Here is a 25,149-nt window from a genome sequence, read left to right as displayed (position 1 = left end):
ACCACCAACATAAAAAAAAAAAAAAACAGTTTTCATTGTGTTGCTTCTCACTTTATTTAAAACATATTCCTTAATACTAAAAGGCGAAAACTTTGAACACCTTTCCCCAGCAGTGCCTTCCCCACTAAAGAGTGTTTTAGCTAATAGAAACGCTCTCCATGGGAAGAAATAAGGGTTCATTTTTTGAGTTTATGCAGTGCAACAGGACCAATTGTAAACTGATAGATTCTAGTCAGCAGAAATGTTTTTTTGGTTTATCTCTACTATAAAGTCTTGCATAGTTTTAAACCGTTAGCTGCTGTTCCTTCACCCTGCACTGCTTAGGTTGAAATAAGAAAGTACTGTATGTTTCAGTTGTTCAAAAGGTGGACAAATCTCACTCTGAATATTTCTTCTTGTAAAAACATAGATAGTCAAAGTGTAACAATAAAAAATGTAGGTGTGTGTAGGTGTTTATTTTATTTATGTATTAAAATTAAAATACCAATAAATCAATGTATTTTAATATGATCAATCAATTATAGTGTTTATGTAGCAGTGAAATTCTTGCTGGATTTTCTCTAATACACTATCACCATGTCAGCTTTAAATGTGACTCTTCCTTTTGATATTGTAATGAAGCTTCAGAATGTTTGTTACCACAAAAGCTCACCATGTTAAATTGTGGCTTTTTTCAGCTCTTGGCCTTTCTTCAGGGTTTGTTTACATTCTACCATGAAGGATATGAGCTGGCGCATGAATTCGAGCCATACAAACAGCAGCTCCAGTTCAACCTACAGAACGTAAGTCGCTTCACCTCAAAGGGTTGCACACAAAGGCAACCAGCCACATAATCAGATTCTGCAGCTTATCTTGCCCAGATATAACAAGTAGAACGTTTTGTTTTTGTTTTGTTTTTTTTCACTGTGTGATTGTGTGGAGGACAGATATTTTCGGTGTGACGTTGCAGGCAGTTACTGCGGGCCATTTAATGGTACTGTGTCAAAAAACACTTAGGAGTTGAAAATAAAACTGCAGCCCCCGCTACCGTTCCGTCTTCCATCACTGCGACCTCAATGCTTTCAGCCCGAGGGTTCAAATTTTATTCCTGACCCAAAATGTCAGAGGCATTGCTCTGACAATTTTCACTCTATAACCCTCTCTCCATGTCTTCAGATGCAGGGAACACTAATAGGAACTGGCAAAGGTGAAGCTGTCGCAGCACTCTGCTCCGAGATGTGAAACAGCCTCATCTTGACCTTTTAACTCCCCCCGCCCAAAAAAAAGAAAGCAGAATCTTGTTCTTAAGTTCAAATTACATCGAGAATATTTTTAAATATAATTATGAAATATATTTAAACAAGGTTGTTAATTATTCTTCCCATGGGTGTCTTCATACAGCTGCACAAATTAGAGGCATTTGTCACACTGCTTTAATTTTTGGCACAGTAAGGGAATTCTTCATAATGATACAGTGCCTTGCAAAAAAAAATATAAACCCTTTGATCTTTTTTACTTTTGGTAATGTGATAGCCATACACACTGTGTTGTATAGATCTGAACTGCACAGAAAAAAATGTCTTTCAAAAATTTTACTGATAAAAAAAAAAAGATTTCTTCTGTTTATACTGTGAAAGCATCAGATGGTTATTAGAGAATATTTCAATACAGGCAGCATCATCAAACAGGTAAGTTGTGCAGCTATTTAGGATTCTGTTGTAAAACAATAAGCTATGCTTTGAACAACTCACAGGACCCCTATCCTAAATGAAAAGTGTAGAAAACAATAGCAACCTTGATGGCATGTGGCCATAAAACTGATCCCGGATGCAAGGCAAAGAGGTGGTTGGGGACTCTGGAGGAGGTGCAGAGATCCAGAGCTCAGGGAGGAGAATCTGTCAAAAAGACAAGTTATTTATTGGGTAATTCACAAATCTGGATTTGATAGAAAAGGTAAGAAAAGAAAAGCTTTAAAGAAAAGCCTCCCAAACCAATTAAATGTATATGTACCTCCACAAAGAGGAATCCAGGAAGAAAAGCTGTTGAGAGCGGTGTGAGGGACCAAACTTAAATAAGGACAAAAGGTGTTTGGAAAAAGTACTTTCATTTAATTTTGTCAAAAATAGTTAACAAAGGCTCAAAAGCAATACAAAATAACTTAAATAATAAATAGCATGGATCTGGGCCCAACTTACCTGAGGTCAACTGAGGATCCAACTCAAACAAAAAACTGACCTGCAAAGAAAGAACTAAAGGCGGCTTAAATAGGGATGGAGTAATCCAAGTCTACCAAATGAGGGAGGGACAACATAACAAAAGAACCAATAAATACAAAATTAAATAAACCATTCTATGAAACAAATAAAGCAAAACTAACTTTTACTTAGCAGAAACAATAATAAAAATAAAAAAATAAAGCAGTGTGACATTATTTAAGTGACAAAATTAACTAATTAAAAACAACTTGATACAAGTCTCCCCCATCAGTCTTTCAAAAAACAAATGGTACGCTCCAGGTTTCCTCCTCCAGCTGGTTTGCTTCCGCAGCACCTCAAACAAAAAATGTAAGTGTAAATAAACCATTCAGACAGACATTAACTAAAGTGTGCATCCATTAGAAAATACCTGTCTGAAAGAAATAACCAACTTAAACAAACTGTAATATAATATAAAGCAAGAAAAAAATAACTAACACGATGTGGTGGTTGGATTATCATCCGTAAACAAGCACAAAACGTTTGACACAGAGTTTTATCTTCCGAAAAGATTTAAACTCAAATAAAACTGTGATCATCTAGCTCAAAGAAAAAAAAATGTGTCCTAGTCAAAAATTAGGATTTCAGCTCAAATAGAAATTTGAAAATTGATGCTGAAACATTTTATCTCCAGTCTGACCTAGATGGAGCTATTTTGGATGAATTTGTAAAAATGTTACAAATAAATTTCATGACCACCTGAAATAATAGTTTCACATGAAATCTCAATATTAAAATATGTATCAAACTTATATTTGTTTGCAATGGGACTGGAATAAGAAAGGGTTTAAATGGTACTCTCCTGGTCAAAATCTTAAGATCAGTTTAAGAATGGTGTGGATCTGATTGGCTGTTCGTCTCGACATGGGAGGATCGTCTCCTCAAATGAAAGCCATCACTGCTGATGACTTCAGTTCAGTAACCATTAGAAAGCATCTGCGAGGAAATATTTCAAAAGAAAAAGAAAAGGTCTGTTTGGGCTACCCAAGCGAGCCCCAAACATTAAAAGGTGGAATTTTCAAGAAAAGAAAATTAACCTGGATGTTCCTGATGGCTTCACATGGAGATCCCACCGAAGACGATTTCTACATAACCCACAGGGTGTTTTTATCTTCAGCAGAACGATGGATCCTTATATGGAGGACCAATCCTGCCATAATCAAAAATACATGAAGAAATTAATAAATGTAATCCATCGCTGAAATAATGGCATGAAATTGAAATGAGTTTGCCATTAAAGTCAACATGTTTAAAAAATTATCGATTACTTAGATGTAAAAATATTTTTTTTTCTTTTTTTTTGTTTTAACCTTCTGTTTTGTTTTTCCCTTTTATTAGTATTCTTATCCAAACACTTAATATTGATACATAGGTTTTTTTTTTTTACTGTTATTCTGTAGTTTCCGTTCACTTATTGGAAGTAATTGTATTGCTTTTTTTTTTTCCTAGCCTTTCTTGATTTCTTTCTCATTTTTGACCACCCAAATATTTTTAATATTTTTCTGCGTTGGTTTTTGGGGTGCCTTCAAAATAAAAACATTTGCTGCAAAAAGACTATTTTCCACATCTAATCACATAAAACATATTTTATTAGCCTGACGGTTGAAGTGTCATTTTTAACACATTTCGATTGATATTTTAAGGTAGTTTTCATAGATAGCTATGGTTTGTTTGATTGGCTGGAGAACAGTCAGTTTCAGTTTAATTATTTTTGTTATAAATTAGTTTCTTTTTTTGCTCACAGTTATTAGCATTTTAAAGCTTTATGTAAAATTTTCTAAGATCCAAAATTAAAAATAGGCAGATTCTTACAATTTATTTAAATGGTCTTGTTAACTATTCTGCTTCAGCAGGAGTAGACTGTGTGCTGCAACTTTACATAATTTTGCATTTTACCTCACAGACACGGAACAACTTTGTTAGCACCAAGCAAGAAGTGGAGAAGCTGATGAACAGGATAAGGACTGCAGATCAGGACTACAAACCCCCAGGCCAGTGGACCATGGAAGGCTTCCTGTACGTCCAGGAGAAACGTGAGTCCTGCTATCAGGCCTCCCGGCCTTTCAGGCTCACTCAGTCCTGCTTCAATTAGAAGTGCGTAGTTTTACATCCATCACCATAAACACGTCTCAAGCTTTCCCAGGCTCTCCCTGAAGAGATCCTCTCACACAAAGCTCCATAATTCATCCTGTTTACAGATTCACTTTGATGTACTCTCACACATGTATGTGTGCTGGGGGTGTTACCACAAATAATAGATTTTTATCAACAGCGATAAACAAATTTGGATTCATCACAACTGAATTGCAGATTGATTTTCTGAAGCCTGTGGTTAAAAAAAAAACGGCTTTTAGACATTTTCCTTCTCATGTCACCGACCCAGGTCCTTTGGGATGTACATGGACGCGTCACTACTGCACCTATGACAAAGGAAGCAAGACCTTCACCATGATCAACACGGAAACCAAGTCAGCTGGGAAACAGGTAGTTCAGCATGGTTCAGTTTGCTTTCCTTTAGGTTGTAGATGAACCTGATAAAAGTGGAGAGAAAGGGGAAAAACAGAGCAAGTGTAATCTGTGTGGGTGAGACAAAGAGCTTGCTTGTTTCTTCCCCAAGGGAGGGGAAAAAGGAAGCTGTCACCTTAACTCAATTGGTACTGAAAACAAAAGACTTGTTAATTCAAGGAAGGCCTGAAAGAATGTAAAAAAGTACCAGGATCTTATGATAAGAAGAAAAGGAAATTTGAGAAATAGAAATAGTCTTTAAACTGCTGTTGGGTGAATTATTCTATTCAGGATTTACTTTCGAAGGCTTTTTTTCTCATTTGACATTGTGTGGCTTGGTAGCATTTAGTTAAGAGACCTTCACTTATATGGGAGGAGATTTATTATTGGATTTCCAACCCGTCATTCACCAGCCAGGGACACGTCTAGCTAGAAATCAATTGATTGTGGACACTAGCTTTTTTTCTCTGTTGTTACCTTTTCATGGTGATGATGGATCAATGAATGTTGTTGCACTTTTTTTTTTCTGTGTGTGTGGATATTCTTGTATTTTTTTTATTTTTTGTAGAATGGCCTTGTCTTGAATCAGCCAGAGACTTTCAAGCTCAAGTCCTGCATTCGGAGGAAAACAGACTCCATCGACAAGCGTTTCTGCTTTGATATCGAAGTGGTGGAAAGGTCTGTGAAACATATTCATGAATTGTTGTTACTCGTATAGTCTGGGGGCACAAGCAAACTGTGATATTTAATGCTGTTTACATTGCTAAGTCTGTATGGCATTTGCTTCTCTTCTGTTCAACGGAATATTGCTAAAAATCCTCAAAAACCAACAGATTGATATAAGACACAAAGGCAAAACACTCTATGAACTTCCTGTGATCATGAAACTGCATGTGAAATGTTATTTTCTAGTTGTACGCTCTCTTGAACTCAATGTACCTGTATGTGTCACCTTTTGAAAAATTTTGGTCCATTAACATCTTCAAGAAGTCAGTTTTAACCATGTCAGAAGTCTTGTTTGCTGCATGTTCCTCATGTCACACCTCCCCAGCCCCTCCCCTCCCCAGCTCATATTTGCCTGTATGTCTGCAGCATCGATAGTCGTGTCTTTTTGAACCTGTTCCATCCTGTGTCTGTGTTCCTGTTACCGTAGAAATGACATCTCTCGTGGAACTCTTTTCAGACCGCTTCGGTTTTTCTGTAAAGTCCGGTATGTGAAGTGATCAAAGAAGATGCATGAGCTGCATGTTTGCATGTTAATTTCAACCTAATTGTGGCTCTTGCTCTCTGGCTATCAAAAACACGTTTAAAACATAATAACATCTAGACTGAATGAAGATACATTAATCATCTGTTCTTGCTGTCCAACATGAGGGTAGACTAAACCTATCCTGTTTTGGGTCAGATGGGATTAGCCAAAAATATTTATGTTTGCTCAGTGCCTGACAAATAAGAGATGGATTTATTTTAAAGATAAAACTTGGAAGTCATTGAAATACTAGATATATAGAGATGTGAGATGTATTCGAACAATTTTTTTTTTTCTCATGGCACCATTTTTAAGATGAAGTACATCTGTCTCTCCTATGGCATAACATCCCCATAACATGATACCACCACCACCATGTTAACAGTTGGATGTTATAAGGTTGCAGAAATCTCCCTGTTTTTTTTCCCTATTATTTTTATTATAATCAAATATAAATATAAAATATTATGGTATTGTCATTTAAAAAAATAACTTTTTTAACTTTATGTTATTGGCTTATCCATCTGAGTTGCTCTAAAGTCTTTACTTCTGGGATTTATAATCCTATTTCACACAAAATGACATTCATTTAAGGGGAACAGAACCTGTGTCCTGACTAAATGGAATTATGCAGGACATCCCTATGCAATTTGCTTAAACAGATTAAAGTGGGATCTTTAGGCATCTGGAAATTGCACCCAAGACTTAATGAGATTTGTGTAGGTCCCCAATTTCTTTCTTATATATTTTCCTGATTTATGTAGAATTTCTCATTTTATCACAGAAGGAACCATGGTGTTTTCAGCGGTACCCTGAAATGTATTCACGGGTGTACCTCCATTTTCAACAGTGGCCAAATCAGTCACTTACAAAGCCATGAAATCATCACAAACATAAAAATAATTGAAATCCCTCTGCTGAAGCTCTCCCAAGGTTATTGGAAGCATACTTTGTACGTAGACCTTTAAAATGGACTCAACTTTTCAGAAAAGCCTTTCTCTCATTGTTCCGGCATTTTCCAGATATAAATAGTTTGGTAATCTCATTGAATCTAAAACGATAAATAAACAAAGTTTATGTGTTTCTATGCAGATATTTACATACAGTGTGTATGACGCAGTGATAATAGTGTTTATGAATATATTTCGATCTTCAATGCCATTGTTGCTCTTATTGGTTTGAGAAATATTTGAAACAAAAACAAAAAATAACTGATAAAGAAATACATTTATGCAGCACTGTAGGGAAGATTTGCTATTGATTTGTTTTTTTTAGGCTGATAGATAATCCAATTTCTTATTAAAGATGGCTCTAGAATAGAATAAAGGATTTAGTGAAGAGCCTGTCTGCTCCATAACTCAGCTTTAAACCCTGACTAAGATGTCTATATTTAAGGCTTGAAATGAACTAATCATAGAGCTCCACACTTCAGATGATAGAATTTGCCTATCTTTTTTCTGCGTGTAAATGTGCAGCAGCTGCTTGCCCAGCACTGCACACCCTTGGTGAGTGTTGCTGAGCAGTTTATTTGCAGGACAACTCATTTATCTTGTACTTCGTATACCAAGGTGCAGGCTCCAAGCATAAGGACAATGCAGGCACAGATTTCAGCTCATCCATTTATCGTTGTTATATTCCCAACACATTGTCACACCTATGGCCTGGCCATAATCAAGCTAATTCTGGAAGGCTTTATTTGACTAAATTGTTGGGGATGCATGGGTGTTTTTTACAGAAGGCTTTATTTTTTGTTCCCCCAGATGTTAGAAAACAGAAAAGAAATGTAGCGTTCAATATGAAAATCTGTGAAAATCTCAAATAATTACACAAACCTTCTCAGAAGCTCAGTAAAACTGTCATCACAACTATAGTTTAATGTAAGAATATTTTCTTTCCTGCCTTAAAATGTGTCTAAATCCCTCTGCTTATTATTTTCCTCTGTACTGTAACAGACCTAATTAGACTCCATGCTAGTACTAACTGTCACTACTGGGTGGGGTGAACTTTTCTTTCCCATTGTCATCTGACTGTGTCACTGCTGCAGTTCAAATTAAGTGCAAAGGATGCCTGCATGAGAATTGTGTTTATAGCAGCACATGTTAAAGTTTAAAAGTACAGACATGGACAAATTTATTGGCACCCCTGTTTAGATGTGTAAAAAAAACCTTAAAACCAGTTCATCATCCGTAACAACATAATGTTGGACCAAAGGTGTCAGAAAACTGTAGGCTTTCATTTAAACATATTTCATCTTTGTAATAGAAAAGAAAATGTTCCTCATCATCCTAGATCCACTTGCTGCAGAAAGGTTTGATCTGAGTCTCATTTCACAAACGTGCAGACACCCCCCCCCCCAAAAAAAATATATAGTAAGCATACTAAAATATACTTTCTTAAAGATTAACAATATATTTGAGAAAATAAATATCTTATAATCTTTTCTGTTTCATCACTCGTCTGCCTGATGTGCACCAAAAAGGGATCATATGCTACTTCTGGGAGCTAACATTTTCGGCATTGAATTTAAACTTAAAGCTAGATTTTTGGAGGTTTACATTTTCCTTTCATGCTAACTACATAGTATATAGTGCATAACCTAAAGAAAGAAACAACTAAAATGCAGATAAACATAGTTTAATCATATTTTCCCAGACTGCTCTGAGTATGTCTGAGGATGCTGTCAGAGAACCAGCTAAAAGGAGAACATTTAAAAAGCATCAATATTGTCTCAGAAAAAGTCCTAAAATAATGTTTTAAAAAAGTGTATTATTATTATTTAGTGAGTTAATGATAGAAATATGTAATTTTAGTTCCATAATTACATTGTTTATGGAAACCCGGGTGTATATCGGTTTGCGCATGCTCAATTGAGCTGATGGTACCGATCGTGCTTCAGGGACAGATCAGGTAGTGACCGTTACATCACGGACACTAACAAAGCTATTTTCTTTCTTAGTCTTCACCTTGCATTTATAGTGATATTATGGTTTCTGCTTTGCCTTGATGACTCCTACAGTAGATGTTCTATAACCTCCTGGTTTCACCCCTATTCTGCCTGTTTTGGCCTTTTTCAAGCCGTTTCAAACTTTTTAATCATTGCTCTTTAGTTAAGAGTAACTTTGAGAAAAAACTGTAAATCCCATCTAGACATTTAGTCATTGTTAAAGTTTGCCATTGCTCGGCCATACCTCATTAGCATTTTGTTTTGTCTTTCCCATAAGAAACTCCATCACAACACATTTATACCCCAGTGAAGAGGAAATCATTGATTTACTCATATGTAATTAGTTACTCTAATAAATAAAGAATAAGATGCTGTAGTTACATTTATGTTATACTGATTTCTAATAGATTCCATCCATACATTTTCCGTCACGCTTATCCCAAGCGGGGTCTCGAGGTGTCTATCTCTAGCTATCTACGGGCGAGAGATGGGGTACACCCTGGGTAGCTCGCCACTCCATTGCAGGGCAAGACAAAGACAAACAACTATTCATGCACACACTCACACCTAAGGGAATTTAGAGAAGCCAATTAACCTAACAGTCATGTTTTGGAACTGTGGGAGGAAACTGAAGTCGGCCAGGAATTAAACCCGGAACCTTCTTGCTGCAAGGCAGCAGTGCTATCCTCTGCGTCACTGAGCAGCCCCTTCTAATAGATTGTCACCAGTAATTATCCTTAGCTATAGGTGCATTTAAATAAAGACTGAATTTTTTATTTAGTTTACTTTATTTTAATACATTTTTTACACATCTTTATCGGGGATGCCAACAGATTTTTCTGCATGCATGTTGGGTGTTAAACATGCATCACTCTAACATAAACACATGTGGCTTTTAGCTGGGACTGGATTGTGAAGCACAGAGCCAAGTGAGGACACAGTTTGAAGTCAAGCATTTGCACATGAGCTATTTTAGTTACACTAGTCCTTTTATAGTTGAATCAGCCAGTGTAAACACAGTCCGTCCAGGGGCCCCATAGCAATGAGATCATACTGAGACCAGCTTTTCTCCTAAAACCTTCCAGGCATGGCGTTATGACACTGCAGGCGCTGTCAGAGTCCAATAGAAGACTGTGGTTGGAAGCCATGGATGGCAAGGAGCCGGTGAGGATCTCTGCCTGTTTATCTGTGAAACATTTGTCCCATACGTGATGTTGTTTGGCTTCCATTTGTTTAATTGTCTCTCAGATAAGACAGCTGTGTCACTTTTTGATTTGGGACTAGCACCCTCTTCTGGTGGCTTGAGGTGCAACATACTTGACAGAGCATGTTGAGCTTTGAGACAGTCGAAACTATCTGGCTTTTGATTTCTTTTAAATTTTAAAGCAATGAAGTAATTACTTTCTTCCAAACTTCTTGCAGATTTACAACCTGCCAGCCATACTGAGCAAAAAAGAGGAAAGTAAGTAGTATTTTTTTCATCTTTCCAAAGCCTTGTTCATCATTAAATGACATGTATCCAGGCTTTAAAAGAAGTCCATAGCCACCACACATGAACAGACAAAGGTTTCTTTCTTACTTATAGCTGTTTTTGCTCATTAGCACAGTTATTCAGCGTTCGCCCACTCAGCTGACACAGCAGAGCCTTCCAGCACAGAAGCTGTATCTTATTAATCGTGTTAGTTTGAGCCAAGGCATAAGGGAAAGCTGATTATTCCTACGTAAATTGTAGTTAACCCAGCTGTTAATTGACATGTCAACCCTCCCCTTTTCTTGTGTTATATTCCAGCGTATCTTAATGAGGCAGGCTTTAACTTTGTGAAGAAATGCATTGACCTGGTCGAGACCAGAGGTAAGGCATTTAAACCCACCAGCTTTCATGTTTCGAATGCTGCCTGGCCGTGATTAATTTACTTGGTTCATTAGTTACGATGACAATATATACTGAAATAGAATGTGATCCACAGGTGCAAAAGTAGTTTTTCACTTTTTGTCATGTTACAACCACAAACATCAATTTATTTTACCTTGTATTTTATGCCAAAAGCAAACATAAACTAGTGCAGAACTTAGGAGTTGGACAAAAATAATACATGTAATATTAACCTTGCATTTAGTTCTATTTTCTCTTTTACCTCTAAAAAATTAAAGTGCAAATAGAGGAACTTAGCAATTCTCTATTTACTGTATGTAATAAAGTTATTACATATAAGTGTATTTTAAAGGATTAAACAATATTAGTCAACAAAATACATTATGAAGAATAAAGAATTCAGCAGATGAAGCAAGGATCAAGGTTTAAAGACAATATAGCATTTATTGTAAGATTAACATTTTACATATTGCTGATTAACCCTTAATCCATGAAAGAAGGAGTTCTCTACCTGGTTCAGGAGGAAGGCGCTTTGGTCGTAAAACACCCAAAAGGCCAAGTCTGGAGGGAAAACAAGACTTTCTATGACCCTGACTACACAACCCAATGGTTCAGCACGTTGGTGGGAACATGAAGCTGTGTGGATTGTTTTCTTCAATAGAGAGAAAGCAACACTGTTAGAGACCCAGAGAATGACCGAGGTCACAGCACCAAATATAAAGCCGTATATACAATGATCTAGTTTGTATCAATGTATATTTGTGTGACAGAGAGGCAGACATTCAGTAAAATTGGGAATCTGACTCCAAATCTGGAACTTGATTTTCTTATCGTGTTTTAAAATAGCTTCAACTATTCTGTAAAAGAAAAATGTACAAAAAATACAGTCACTGATTTTGGTTCTACAAAGGATTGACTCAGGGGAGCTAAATGCAGAAGGACACCACACTTGTCAGCTTTTTGTCTGCTAATATTTTAAGTAATTCCGATTTTCCATCCACTAAATACTTTGATGTTTGTGGTTGTAACAAGACTAATGCATTTGCAATAGACAGCTACTGAACTGAAAAATTGTTCATTTTACCAAATTAATCTTTTTTTTCCCCCTATTGTCACCCAGGCATAAATACAATGGGGCTGTATAGAATCGGAGGGGTAAACTCCAAAGTGCAGAGGCTGATGAGCACAGTCTTTTGTAAGTAGTTTATTTTGGAATTAAATTGTGAATGAAATCTTTTTTTTTTATCACAGTGACTCCTGCTTTTGCAAATATGATGTAATCTTTCAGAGTGAGTAAAGAGCTCCTCTCTGTGGTCAAACTGTGTAACAACCATCTGGGACATTTTTTTTTTTTTGTCCTGACCTCATTAAATTACCCAAGCTAATCTTGTTTACACACATTTCATACATGTGAACAGAAAATGTCAGCACGATTCACGAGAATCCACCTTAAGCTTTAGCTCCATCTCAGTAAGGTACCACACTTTCACATGTGTGCTTAAACCAAAGACACAGACACTATTTATAATTTCCTGTTAAGCATCATGTTTGGTGGTGTCAGATCCTATTGGCTTCATGCAGGCAGATTGCATCATAATCACTGTGCTGGTGTTAAAAATGTTAAAGAACTGAATACATGTTTTCATCAGCTTCCAAGGCACCTGTGGATTTCGAGCTGGATCCTGAGATGTGGGACAACAAAACCATCACCAGCGGTTTGAAGAATTACCTCAGGTCAGCTTGCCCCACCAGCTGCATGTCCTTAACTGTCAGGAGTGATCACTGGCTCCATTATGCCTCTGTGAATCCACCCTGCTGCTAGCCATGCATTCAGAGCTATCACTGACTCACACACAAAGGTGGCTGCATTCAGAGGTCCAGTCTCACCAAATAACAGTAAATTATAACTGGGCCTTTTTTTTTCTCCTCCATTAGGTGTCTCTCTGAGCCTCTTATGACTTTCAAGCTGCACAAAGATTTCATCATGGCTGTCAGTAAGTCTTTCAAAGTTGGGTTATACACACAGATTTTGGCAACTCCAGTAACCTTTTCTAGACACCCTTAAGATCAAATCTTCCTTTGCTTCAGTAGCAGAGTCTAAGTCTGACCAAATAAAGGTGAATCCTGCATAGTGGTTCCCAGATTTAAGGTCTAAAGCCTTAAATCTGATGTCTTCTATAAACTAGATTAGAAGTCTAGGATCACTAATGATAAAAGATCATTTTAATCAGTTGATTTACTTATTTATTTACTGAATATGCAGTACCGAATGAGCACAGTTGCTTTTTGACAGTAAAATCAAAGGAATATTTTTCTTAAATCAAACTTAGATCACATTAATTAAAAGCTTTTCCTTTAAGAAATACAATGCAGTTCTTGGAACTTGTTACACACTCTATATATTGCATTTACCGGATTTAGACTCACATATTTTATACTTGGTTATGTCTTGTTTACAGAACTAAAAATGTTTAGAGATGACTGTGGGTATCTAATGTGCATGTGCTGTAAATATTGCATTTGAACTGAAATGAATATTGTATATCTCATTAAATTTGCAGGAGAAAAGTCCCGTTCCAAGCTGCCCTTTGAGATCCTGATAGTTAAAAATTTGAATCGGCCGAGATTGAAGCATTCAAACCCCTTTCAGATCAGAGACAGCTCTGTTCTGTGTGCTTTATATCTTTTTTTATGTGTTTCAATGCTAAAGTTAGCTTAATTAAAAAGGATTTCCATCTGTCTGTATATCCAAATTAAACATGAATATCAACAATTTCATTAAGTAAATTAAAGATATAGTGGAGGGTGTTATTTTTCCGGGTGGATCATCAAAATTAGTGGTCCTTCTAGAGGAGTGTTGGCCTAGTGTTTAGAGCAGGAGGTTGCAAGTACCTGGTTCGATTCCCACAGCCTGCACTCTTGGTCCTTGAGCAAGACCTTTAACCCCTATGCTCCCCGGGCACTGCACAGTGGCAGCCCACTGCTCCCCAAGGGAATGGGTAAAGGTAAATTTCTCCAATGTGAGATCACTAAAGTTAAATTATTGTTATTATTATTAATAATTGTCAATCATTCTGGTGATATGTTTAAGTAAGGCGGTCCTATGTGCTCGTCCCCATTTTCACTTACCGGTGGTGAGTCTGACATAGTGAGAAAATCGCAAATCTTCTTTTGAAAAGAAAGCTAATGAGCGATGCAAACAGCAATTTTTGAACAGAGCGTGCACAAGGAGAAATGGGCTCTTGAACGCTCTCACACAAGTTTAATAGGCGTTCCCTCTCCTTAGGAAGGTACGGGGTTGTGCATGTCCGTTTTTATTTAAAGTGGAGATTGTGGGTCTTTTAAAAGAAAACCTTACAGACCTTCTAAAACATTTTAATGCCTGATTTTATTGTGCATTTATTTAATTACTTTTTGCTCTTTCAGAGTCCGATGACCAAAACTACAGAGTGTGTGCTGTCCATGCTTTGGTACATAAGCTACCTGATAAGAACAGGGAAATGCTGGAGTTACTGATTAAACACCTTGTCATGTAGGTGTTTCTGTAATCAACCGATTGCACAAAAAAATGGCCTGTTGAGAGACGAAATGAAGCTATAAGACTAATTAAACATTCCTGATGTCCACACAGAGTTTCTGCACAAAACCAGTTTAACTTGATGACAGTGTCCAACTTGGGTGTTATCTTTGGGCCGACGCTGATGCGGTCGCAGGAGGAGACGGTGGCTGCCATGATGAACATTAAGTTTCAGAACATTGTGGTGGAAATACTCATCGAGAACTTCACCAAGGTCAGAGATTGTTTTTAAACAGAAATCCCTTATGTAGAGAATTTTTTTCAGTAAGGCTCTGTGTCTCTACTGCTGGATTTGTATTTTGATGTAATTTGTAAACAACATTATGTGCATAACTTCAGGTACGTGTAAATGTTCAATAACAGTTACAAATATAGAAAAATTATGAATCCAAAATAATAATAGAGATACAAATCTGATATTTATGACTTTCACAAAGGCTCCTATGCATAGAGGCTATGATAACACAACGTTTTTTGAGACACATTTTACTCTTTCAGATTCATGTGGGCATGGTGTGTTTAAATGCTGATGGAAAGCTGGGTCATCTGAGTGTTGTTCAGACTCTAGCATTCTTTTGCACTGAACTTATCTCAATCTATACTTTTGCTGAACAATGTGGATTTTCTGTTGAAAATGGGATACCTCAGCATACATTAGTTAGAATACGTACAACTATATCTAGTTTTTATTATTCTGTGGTTGTTTGTTTACATGTATAGTTGAGCAGTTACAAATATAATCCCTGGGTTTAAAGAAACAGCTGTTAGGTGTCTCAAAAGACAGGCAGTCAGACTGAGAGAGACGAAGAAGAGAAGGAGACAGTTATGGCGACCACATGAAGTTGATTGGATTTGGATATAAGATATTCAAGATTAAGATATTCAGATTTAGCAGCAGCTAGCTCAAGGCCGATTTGTTCAGGAACTCAGGTTTTAGTCTGCTGCTCTTTTAAGTCACTGAGTCAAATGACCAAAAAGCTATTGAAGAAAAATGAAAACTTTTAACAAAAAAAAAACAAAACATGAAAAGTCTTAAAACTGAATAAAAATGAGTGTAACCATTCTGTTCAGTCTAGTAGAACAATTTTACACTAATTTCAAGATAGTGGGTCACTCATGACCTTGATAAAAAATGCAAAAGTTTGATGGAAAAAAAAAAAAAATCTAGCTCTGGCTCTTCAAACCATTGAAACATCTCTTGCATAATATAGTATGCCAAAAAAAAAGGCTCTTACCTCCGCTTGTACTCATATTTTCGTACTGCTCAAAAATGCATCTAAATAAGCAACCATTGAACAATAAAAAGTAGATGTAGTTGTATTTCTTCTAACCAAGTGGTGCTGAGGTATCCTATTTTTCACAGAAATTCCTCTTTGCAAGTTTGGCACAAGTATAGAGTGAAATAAATGTGAAAATAAATATGAAATAATAATCCGAAAAAAAAAAAAAAACAAACTCAGATGACCGAGCTTTCCACCAGCATTTAAACGCACCATGTACAAATTAATCTGGGAGCATGAAATGTGTTTCGAAAAACGTTTTGTTCTCATAACCTGATTCGTGTGCATGAATTTAATGCTTGTATGCACAGCAATATCTTAAATATAAGATCTGTGCCTGAATTTTTATTTTTTATTCTGTATTTGTTTTTGAACAAACATTTAGAATAATTGAAGTTACCGGTATGCACAAAATGTTTAGTCCAGAAATACAGAAACAAATTTATTTTTAAACAAAATTCTCTCCATACACTGTTGGTATCAATAACTTAGACTAACTATTACCAAAAACTTACTGGAATTGTTTAGATGAAGTTTTTTAGAGCTTCCAGAATTAAATTGAAAAAATACACACACATTATTAGTTCTGTTTATTTCAGAAGAGAAATCTGCCCTTTTTTAAATTGCCCCATTCTTATAGAGGTTTAATTTAAAAAGAGAAATAAAAATATATATATATGGTGAATATGACATTTATATTCACCATATAACATGCAGCACCCTTCACAATCATTGACAGCCCCCTGATAGAGATACTGTATGTATAAAGGCCTTAAAATAAACTGTTGTTATGCAGACATGGTGGCTCCACTAGGTGCTACAGCTTTTTAACAGTGAGCTTCAGAGATCATTTTACCTCCACCCCCCTCACTCTGAGTGGGGAAAAGTAACCTCAAACCTGACCCATTCTAGTCTGTTCAGCTCCTTCTGTTTCAAATATTTTTCTTTGACTTTTTAAATTAGCAATTTTCAGCTAACAGCCATGATTTATTAAACATGAAGATACATCTAACTATTGACATATTTCAACTGTCTTTCCAATTTCAAGTCAAGCTAAGATCAACAGGCCTTGTTATCATACCTCAGGGACACAGGAAGTTATTTTTTCTCTTATGGAGACCAGTAAAAAATTCTACTACATAAGTATGTGTAAGTACATGTCCTTAATTGAACAAATTATTTTCAGACTTACGAAGACTCACATGTGACTTACATGACTGGCATGTGATTTTCATATGTCCCATTTTGAAAACTGGCTAAAAGAAATTACTCCTGGTGTTATCTTATAGTTACACATTTAGGAAACAGGTAGTAAGGGCCAAAACGCACCAGATCTCATTTGGTATTAGAAATCCAAAAAAACAAACAAATCTCTGACTTTCTAACCAAGATAAACCAATAGTCTATTTTTGGTCGGAGCTAAGCAGCAATGGGCTGCTCAGTGACGCAGTGGGTAGCACTGCTGCCTTGCCTTGCAGCAAGAAGGTTCTGGGTTCTATTCCCAACCTGTGGAACAGAGTTTGTATGTTCTCCCTGAGCATGCGTGGGTTCTCTCTGGGTACTCCGGCTTCCTCCCAAAGTCCAAAAACATGACTGTTAGGTTAATTGGCTTCTCTAAATTCTCCTTAGGTGTGAGTGTGTGTGTGAATAGTTGTTTGTCCTGTTTGTCTCTGTGTTGCCCTGCGATACAGTGTCGACCTGTCCAGGGTGTAACCCGCCTCTCGCCCATAGACAGCTGGAGATAGGCACCCGCACCCCTCTTGACCCCACTTGGGATAAGCGTGTTAGAAAATGGATGGATGGATGCAGTTAGATTGAAAAGTCAGACACGACATTAGACACTGGTTAAAAAAAAAAACAGCAATAAAAAAAAAAACATTAATGAGTCCAGTTTGCCAAGCTTCACGTTGGAACCTCACTCATTAAAAATCAACAAACCTCTTTCCAAGTTCAGAGGCATGTTCTCTTGTTTTTCCCCTGTTTAAATGTGAAACATAAAAAAAGAGTTACTTCCTTGTTTATGAACATCTGTATTCATCTTTTGTACTTGCACACTTTTTTTAATGCTCTGGTTAAGATTCTCAGACATCTAACTGGACTTCCAAGTTTAAAGACGATTAGTTTCCCATCCAGGAAGCTTTTTCAATTCAATGCTGTATTTTCTATAAGATGACCACATGTAAAGCTTGTGAAAATTCCAGGGAAAAAAGAAGTTTTCATTGGTCAAGTTGAGTGCCAGGAATCATGACACTGCTTATTTTTCTGCATTTCTCCTAATCCAACTTTTCTGTTCACTGTATCAAATGCATTCCTATAAAAGACTAGATGAAACAAATTCATTGTGATTTTACTTCTGCAATAACATATGAATGTTAGAACCTTTTACACACCTTTGCCAGGGATGCCAACTATGGCACATTTCTGAAAATGGATAAAGATTGTTTTGACTTAGACTTAGACAACTTGTATCGTCATTTTGAATACAGAGAGAGTATACAAAACAAAATTTCGTTTTGTACATTTTTCATGACATTTGCATTTCTTAAAGTGCAGCAGTGATCAAATGTAAACAGTGTGGAAGAAGAAAAAAAAAGGAACATCAATCGCTCTTTTCTTTACCTACAGATCTTTCAACAGCCTCCGGATCCCAATGTGCCTCTGCCACAACCGCAGAGCAGGACCGGCTCCCGCAGGAACAGAGCCATCTGCCTGTCCAAGGGGCCCCGCAAGCCCCGCAGTATTTATACCCCAACACTGTGCCTTGCAGATGCAGAAAGTGAGTACCACAGTATGGTTGCTTACTAACGAAGGTTATGCCATGACATACTTTTTTTTTTTGTAACTGCTCTAAAAGTAATTTATTTCTGGAGTGATTGTAATAATAGAAATAATGTTCTTCCTCAAGGAAAAATATGGGGTTTATCTTTACAAAGCAAGCAGGTTTTTATGAGGGCCCTGCATGCCTCCTTTCTGGTCCCTGCATAGGTGACACCTTGAGCAGCAGTCCAAGCAGCACTCCGATGGGAAGCATGGAGTCTCTTTCATCCCATTCCTCTGAGCAGAATACCTCCTCCAAAACCGCATCCTCCAGACCAGGGACAAGCTACAGCATGGCGGACCTCCTCCGTCTGACGCCCTCGCAGCTCTCCAACGGCCCTAGGACTGCGGGGTGTGTCAGCAGCCCCGAGTCCAGCTCCAGGGAGGAAGGAGGTCGAACAGATGGAGAATCAGAGGACACTTTTAGCCTGTCCTCCATTAGCACAACACCTCAACTGTCTCCTGCACCCAAGAAAGCCCCCCACTGCTTCACTGACCTCAAGCCAGTCCTGCTGAATCGCAACATTTCTCCATCACTGAAATCCCTGCAAGGATCTAATGGTAAGAACATTTTTTTTTCCTTTTTTCAAAAGAAAAATGAATCATCAGTCTGACATTCCCAGTTTAAACCAAGTTTTAACACATGCTATATTAGAAATACATACGCTTTATTTCACACCACCTAAAATTTGATTTGAAAAAACAAAAAATTCCCAAATGCCCAAATAAGCAGATATTTTTTATTGCTGCCATTAAAGCCAGAAGGCCATGTTAACTATAGGAATACTAGACTTTTGATACTTGCAAAGATGGTGATCTCATGGCTTTGTAACGATCATTTGAAATAAATGTGGCAACAGATAGTGATGTAATTTGAAGACAATGGCTTAAATATGCTTTCCTTATATTATATGAAAAAAAATCCCCAAAGAACAGCCAAGGTATTAGAAAAAGGTTTATGGAAAAATCTGGTTCATCCTATGTAACCTTTTCCATACCTAAAGTATTTGCACCTATAAAAACAGGCAAATCATGTTTTAAATGAAATGGATGATTTATTGAATCCAGGGTGTTTGCTTCCAGATGCTTTGTTATTAGATTTTTTTTGTCTTCTGATCCTCTGAAAACAATTCTTATTATCATATCTGACTCTGAAGGCCAGCGGAGCTCCTCTGGATCTGTTCAAAGTTTGTCAACACTGGAGGCCAAAGAGAGTTTAAAGCCCGGTGATCACCCAAGCCTTCCACCCAAGCAAGTGATCCGCCGCAGGACAGACGCCTCGACTAACAACGGCTACCAGAGGCCTGGCTCAGTGTAACAAAGTTTTTTAAAAAACTCGTATCTTTTTCTTTTATCTTTTTCTTTGTCCTTAAATGATTAGCAAACTGGAACAGTTTGGTTATTTGTTTTGGTTGTATATCTAGTTTCTTAGTGTCGTTCTAAGTCAACAAATGATTTACAACTTTTATCTGAGTTTCGAGATATATTCTACAGACAAAATGGTTCATCGGTTATCCAAAAGAAAACAAAGACTTGTTGGTGTTTAGATAATTTAGATACTGGATGTATATATTATCTTGCAAAAATGTTTTAACTCATATATTTTTTTTTTATTTTGTTAGATTTAAACCACAAACTTATGATTAAACAGTAGAAAAGGAACAACACTGGGTGTACAAAGCTTTTAACTCAAGATTTTCATTAGATCTGTAGGTGAAAAAACATGTAAAAGGTGCTGTGGGCAGTTGTTTGCCTGCGCTTTACTTTGATACCTCTAATCTTCTGCAATCAGTTTCCTTAAGAACTCCCTTAATCACTTGGGGGAAAAAGAACGTCAGTCAGTAGATGGTCTCCTGTGGGTAAAGGCCTCAGTATAGATCTGAAGGGATCAAAGTTTTTTCAGAAAACATTAGTAAACAAGCAACGTAATAAGGAACTGAAAACGAAGCAGGCAGGTCTAGAGGAAGGGATAAAAAGGTTAATTTAATATTATAAAAAAGCTATTTTAAGCTCAAAGAGTCCTGCTCAATCAGTCATGTAAGGATAGAACAGCTGCAAACATTGGCATGGTGATATGGACTTAATAGTTTTAATGACAATAGTTTGTAGTATTTAATATGAAGGAATAAGATAAGTTTGAATATTATAAATATTTTAAAAGTCATCGCAAACGTTTTGTTTTTTTAAACCTGTTCCTGTATTTAGTCAGAGCCCCACAATTGCTGATTATTGCAGCGACACAGCTCAATAACAGGCATTAATTGTTCACTTAATCTACCTATAGATATAGTTATATATCTTTTCTTTCTTTTAGAAGGGGTGGATTTGGAGGCATCAATTTGTTTTTCCTTCTAATGATAAATCACACATTTTATTTTCAATGTATTTTTTGATAACAGTAAACGGAATTAATCAGGGAAGAAAGCAGGAGCCTCTTTAGCCAGGCCAGCCAGACTGACTTACAGAGGGTAGAGTAGAAATCAGACTCTGACTGTGCTAATCAGAGTGCAGGAGGTGTAAGTTTATGCTTCTGTCAGAATTACACACAATGCAAAGGTTTTCTGTAACCTCCAAAGTCAAGATGGCAGCTCAATCGGAGCAGTGTTTTTAATTTTGCTCTTTATTATGTCACAAATGAGGCAAGGCCAGTTTATTTATATAGCACAGTTCAGTAAAAAGACAATGCAAAGTGCTTTGTATGGATGAAAAAATAAAATGGACGCAAAATAAAATCAGAACAAAGAGAATGAATATAAAAACATGATAAAAGCACAATGTGAAACAAATAAAGCAGTTGGACCACAGCATTAAACTAATAATACCTCAGTTGATAGTTTAACTTCAACAGTTAGAGGCAGTTCTAAACAAACAGGGTTTTAACTTTGACTTAAAAGAATTCAGGCTTTCAGCACTTTTACAGTCTTCTGGGAGTGTGATCCTGATAAGTGGAGAATCTGAACTAAATGCTGCTTCTCCATGTTTGGTTCCAGTTCTGGGTGTATAGAGTAGACAGGAGCTAGAAGACCCTAGTTGTCTGGTAGCGGGATATTTCATCAAAATTGGCTGCTTTAAGAGTGGCTTTTTGGTGTCAGGTCGTCACCACTGACTGGTTCTAACCTGTTACTGCCGACTCTGTTAGTACCGCCCAGGTCCTGCCTTTGAAATTGGACTCTACTAGCTCCTTTCCACACTGCTTTGCAATGGGGGGCGGCAGTGGCATCGGATGAAGGAGTTCAAACCCTGGCACCGGCTTCAGTGTCAATATGTCCTTAGGCAAGACACTTCACCTGCATTGTCTACTCATGGTGGTTAGAGGGCCCGGTGGTGAGAGTGTTCTGCAGCCTTGCTTCTGTCAGTGAGCCCCATGGCAGCTGTGGCTACAACGTAGCTTGCCATCATCAGTGGGTGAATGACTGCATGTAGTGTAAAGAAATTTGGTCAAGTCTCCTGACTTGAAAAAGTGCTATATAAGTACAGGCCATTTACGATGTATACGTCTTAAATAAATCTGGCTGTCCAGGCTAAAGGCCCTGGGCATAATAAAAGCCTTAAAAAACCTGTCAGAGTTTGTGACAAAGTAAGGGCTATATCAAACATGGAGAGAATGGTGCTCTGTTCAGATAAGACCTATTTTTTATGAAAAAAAAAGAAAATGTAAGCTTAAACTGTAATCCCGCACCATCCCCGCAGAATAGCATGGAGGTCCAAGCTTACGGCTATTGGAAGCTATATTTTTTTAGAAAGCTGCTCATATTTAAAATGAATGAATGCATTCATCCTTTGGTTGCACAAAGACCATAAACATACAATCAGACCTACAAGGGAAGAGATTGATGCATAAGCTTTGGATTAAATGGCCCAGTCACAGTCCAGTCGTATATCCAGTTCATGATCTCAGGCAAAAAAAATAACAAAATCATACAGAGATTCTTTCAGATCTGAATGACGCAGAGTTAAAGAAGGGACAACAGTTTCAGTCTCTGGAAGCATGCCACACTATTCAGATTGTTTCTATTTTGTGTTGGTGTGCAACATGAAAAAATAAATACATCATTAAAGTATATTAAAATTTCTTTTTCCCACGTGACAAAATGTGGAAACAGCTCTAGAGCTGTATGCCTAGCTACTTTAATACAATTAATATTTATACAGAGAGACAGCATCCAATTGGCACCACAAATATGCAATAGCCCAGCAGGACCAGAGCACAATAACTTAGCAACAATTCTTTCTGCCTTCCTTCCTCACTCTCCCTCCTTCCCCTCTGAGTTGTCTGCCTCCTCCCTTGTCGGTTTATGAGCATTGAGAGGTTTCTAAAATCGGATGAGTGCATGTTTGGAGATTTATGTCTTCTCTGCACTGGTGGGAGGGCTGGCTTTAATTACGTTCTGCTTGCTCCAGGGTTGATGTGACCCAGCAGCAGTCTGTGCTTGTTCTCCTGGGACAAATAGATTGTTTTACTTTTGGTGTCTGAGGAGCCAGTCACACGGTCTCAAGAGTAGTCTTTCCCTGCATAGTACCCACCCAGTTAGCCCTTCAGGCGCTGCTGATGCCCTTGACTCCTACATTTTGCATGCGCCGGGGTTATGCACGTCTGTGTTGCATATTTTAAATTGATTCTTTGGGTTGGAGAGGCTCCGTCTTCCTGGCGGAAGGAAACCTCCCCTTATATGTAGTTTTTCCTTTTCACTTCATTGTGAAATGTGGAACACTGGCGAAGTTCAGTGGATAGATGTCATATGGTCAGAAAAGGTCAGTCAGTATTAGAATTTTGCTAAAAAAAAAAATTGTGAAAGTTTTGTGATTTTTATTTTTTATTTATTTTTATAAGAGTATAGATTATCTTTCTTTTATGGAGGGATTTTATTTTTCTTCTATATTAGGGTTGCTGCGAGAGCTCTGCTGTTTGAAAACCCCTCATCTTCACAGTCCATCCCAAATGGAAGGTAAAAATAAAACCATCTTCAAACTGTGGGCCTAATTATTTACACCATTTCAGATTCATTACAACATTTTCTTTTGGTTTGGCTTTATAGGGATGCCAAGGCTATGTATTCCTGTGAAGCAGAGCACAGCAATGAGCTCAGCTTCCCCCAGGGGGCGCTCTTCTCAAACGGTAAGGAAACAGAAATCTTTAAAGTACTTTGTTTTTGTCTCCAGAACCTTTTGCAAGTATAGGTGCATCTCAGTAAATAAATATCCTAGAATGAACATTTATTACATTAAATGCATTCAAAAAATTTGACTTTTATAGATTCATGGAACACAGAGATGTATTTTTGGTATTTATTTCAGGAGTTTTTTTTTTAAGATTATTGGGTGTAGCTAATGTTATAAAGGATAGCTAAATATTAGGAAGGACCTGTAAAAAACAAAACAAAAAACAATCCAACAAAACACATTGTGTGCAAAACCATATTATGGCCTGCCTAATATGGACTAACAGGGCTGGTTTCATTGTTTACTAATAAGCGGTGAAAAATGAACACTATCGATGCAAGTTGTTTAAGAATTGCTGAAATAAAGAATCATTATTACATTTACTTTACTTTGTTAAAGTAAAGTATAGATGTAAATGAAAGACAAAAAATTATGACTGAAAAAAGTGCTCAAGCATTTGGGAGATCAAAAAGTTTAGACAATTGGTTCACTGGAGTCACAGTTTCAGCATCACAAGACTTTATATTCATTGTTAATCCAGTCGGACAATGAAATAAAAAAGTGTCCACGTTCAGTGCCTGCATGGATTAAAAATAAGTAGAAATGCAACAATTGTAACATGGGCTACAACTGTTGCATTTCTTTTGTTGAGCTACTTCTACATGAAATATCGCCTCAGAAGTCTCTTAGCTAAAGAGAAGAAAAGGCTACACTATTGTTCCGCAATCCAAAGTCTACAATAACAGTAAGCTCTGCATCTCATGCAAAAGTTAAAGGGCAGCACCGTTTTTTTTTTTTTTTTTACATTGTCCCCTTGATTTTACGTTATTACACCATGTTCTACTCACCCATATTAGTTTTGTGTCATTTGGAGCTGTTCCGAAGATATTCGGTTTTGTAATATCCAAGTAACGTAATTTACGTAAAATCAAGGGGCCAATGTAAAAAAAAAAAACAGTGTTCCCCATTAAGACCCTGGAGGGGGAAATGAGAGGAACAGAATCCAAACTGCTTGAGGTTTATCTGTTTATTATATTTTAAGCATTGAAAGGGATTTTTTTTGTTTTCCGTTTGCAAGCAAGAAGATTCTGATTTCATCTTCCATCAACATGTCCACACTGTATCAATATCTGCTTTAATGATTAGCATATTACTGTGCTTGATTGGGTGACAAACCTTCTAAGCTACGTAAAACCCTGGAGCATCATGAAGACAAATGTGAGATTTACCAGACCCAAGATTATAGACAAGCTGAAGGCCATAATTAGAGTGACCTAAACACCTCATCAATTCACCTCCATGCCCCGCCACACTAATGCAGTAATTCATGCAAAAGGAGACTTCACCAAGTATGAAGTGTATACACCTTTTAGTACACTTGTTGTTTGGATGACATCTGTTTATTAACATTTTTTTTATTATTGATCTTGTGTATATATACATACTGTCTATATATATATATATATATATATATATATATATATATATATATATATATATATATATATAT

General features: G+C 37.0%; 1 protein-coding gene across 5 annotated transcripts in view; it reads left to right on the top strand.

The window, feature by feature from the left end:
- The window catches only part of arhgap42 (Rho GTPase activating protein 42), a 137,394-nt gene that overhangs the window by 110,108 nt on the left and 2,137 nt on the right, over positions 1-25,149 (top strand). For 2 of the 5 annotated variants that reach the window (XM_015388531.1, XM_015388527.1), the window contains 18 exons: positions 678-782; positions 4,138-4,267; positions 4,618-4,718; positions 5,308-5,417; positions 5,893-5,949; positions 10,018-10,096; positions 10,355-10,394; positions 10,722-10,784; positions 11,926-12,000; positions 12,455-12,539; positions 12,741-12,799; positions 14,232-14,337; positions 14,437-14,596; positions 18,288-18,438; positions 18,636-19,040; positions 19,637-19,793; positions 23,363-23,425; positions 23,516-23,595. In XM_015388531.1, coding sequence (XP_015244017.1) covers positions 678-782; positions 4,138-4,267; positions 4,618-4,718; positions 5,308-5,417; positions 5,893-5,949; positions 10,018-10,096; positions 10,355-10,394; positions 10,722-10,784; positions 11,926-12,000; positions 12,455-12,539; positions 12,741-12,799; positions 14,232-14,337; positions 14,437-14,596; positions 18,288-18,438; positions 18,636-19,040; positions 19,637-19,793; positions 23,363-23,425; positions 23,516-23,595 — 2,026 coding nt within the window. The remainder of the gene's footprint in view (positions 1-677; positions 783-4,137; positions 4,268-4,617; positions 4,719-5,307; positions 5,418-5,892; positions 5,950-10,017; positions 10,097-10,354; positions 10,395-10,721; positions 10,785-11,925; positions 12,001-12,454; positions 12,540-12,740; positions 12,800-14,231; positions 14,338-14,436; positions 14,597-18,287; positions 18,439-18,635; positions 19,041-19,636; positions 19,794-23,362; positions 23,426-23,515; positions 23,596-25,149) is intronic. The other 3 variants (XM_015388528.1, XM_015388530.1, XM_015388529.1) reach the window with 3 other exon arrangements.

Source organism: Cyprinodon variegatus, unplaced genomic scaffold, assembly GCF_000732505.1.
Source record: "Cyprinodon variegatus isolate N-32 unplaced genomic scaffold, C_variegatus-1.0 Scaffold427, whole genome shotgun sequence".
NCBI lineage: Eukaryota > Metazoa > Chordata > Actinopteri > Cyprinodontiformes > Cyprinodontidae > Cyprinodon > Cyprinodon variegatus.
The sequence above is the reverse complement of the archived record's forward strand: the minus strand, read 5'-3'. Positions and strand labels throughout refer to the sequence as shown.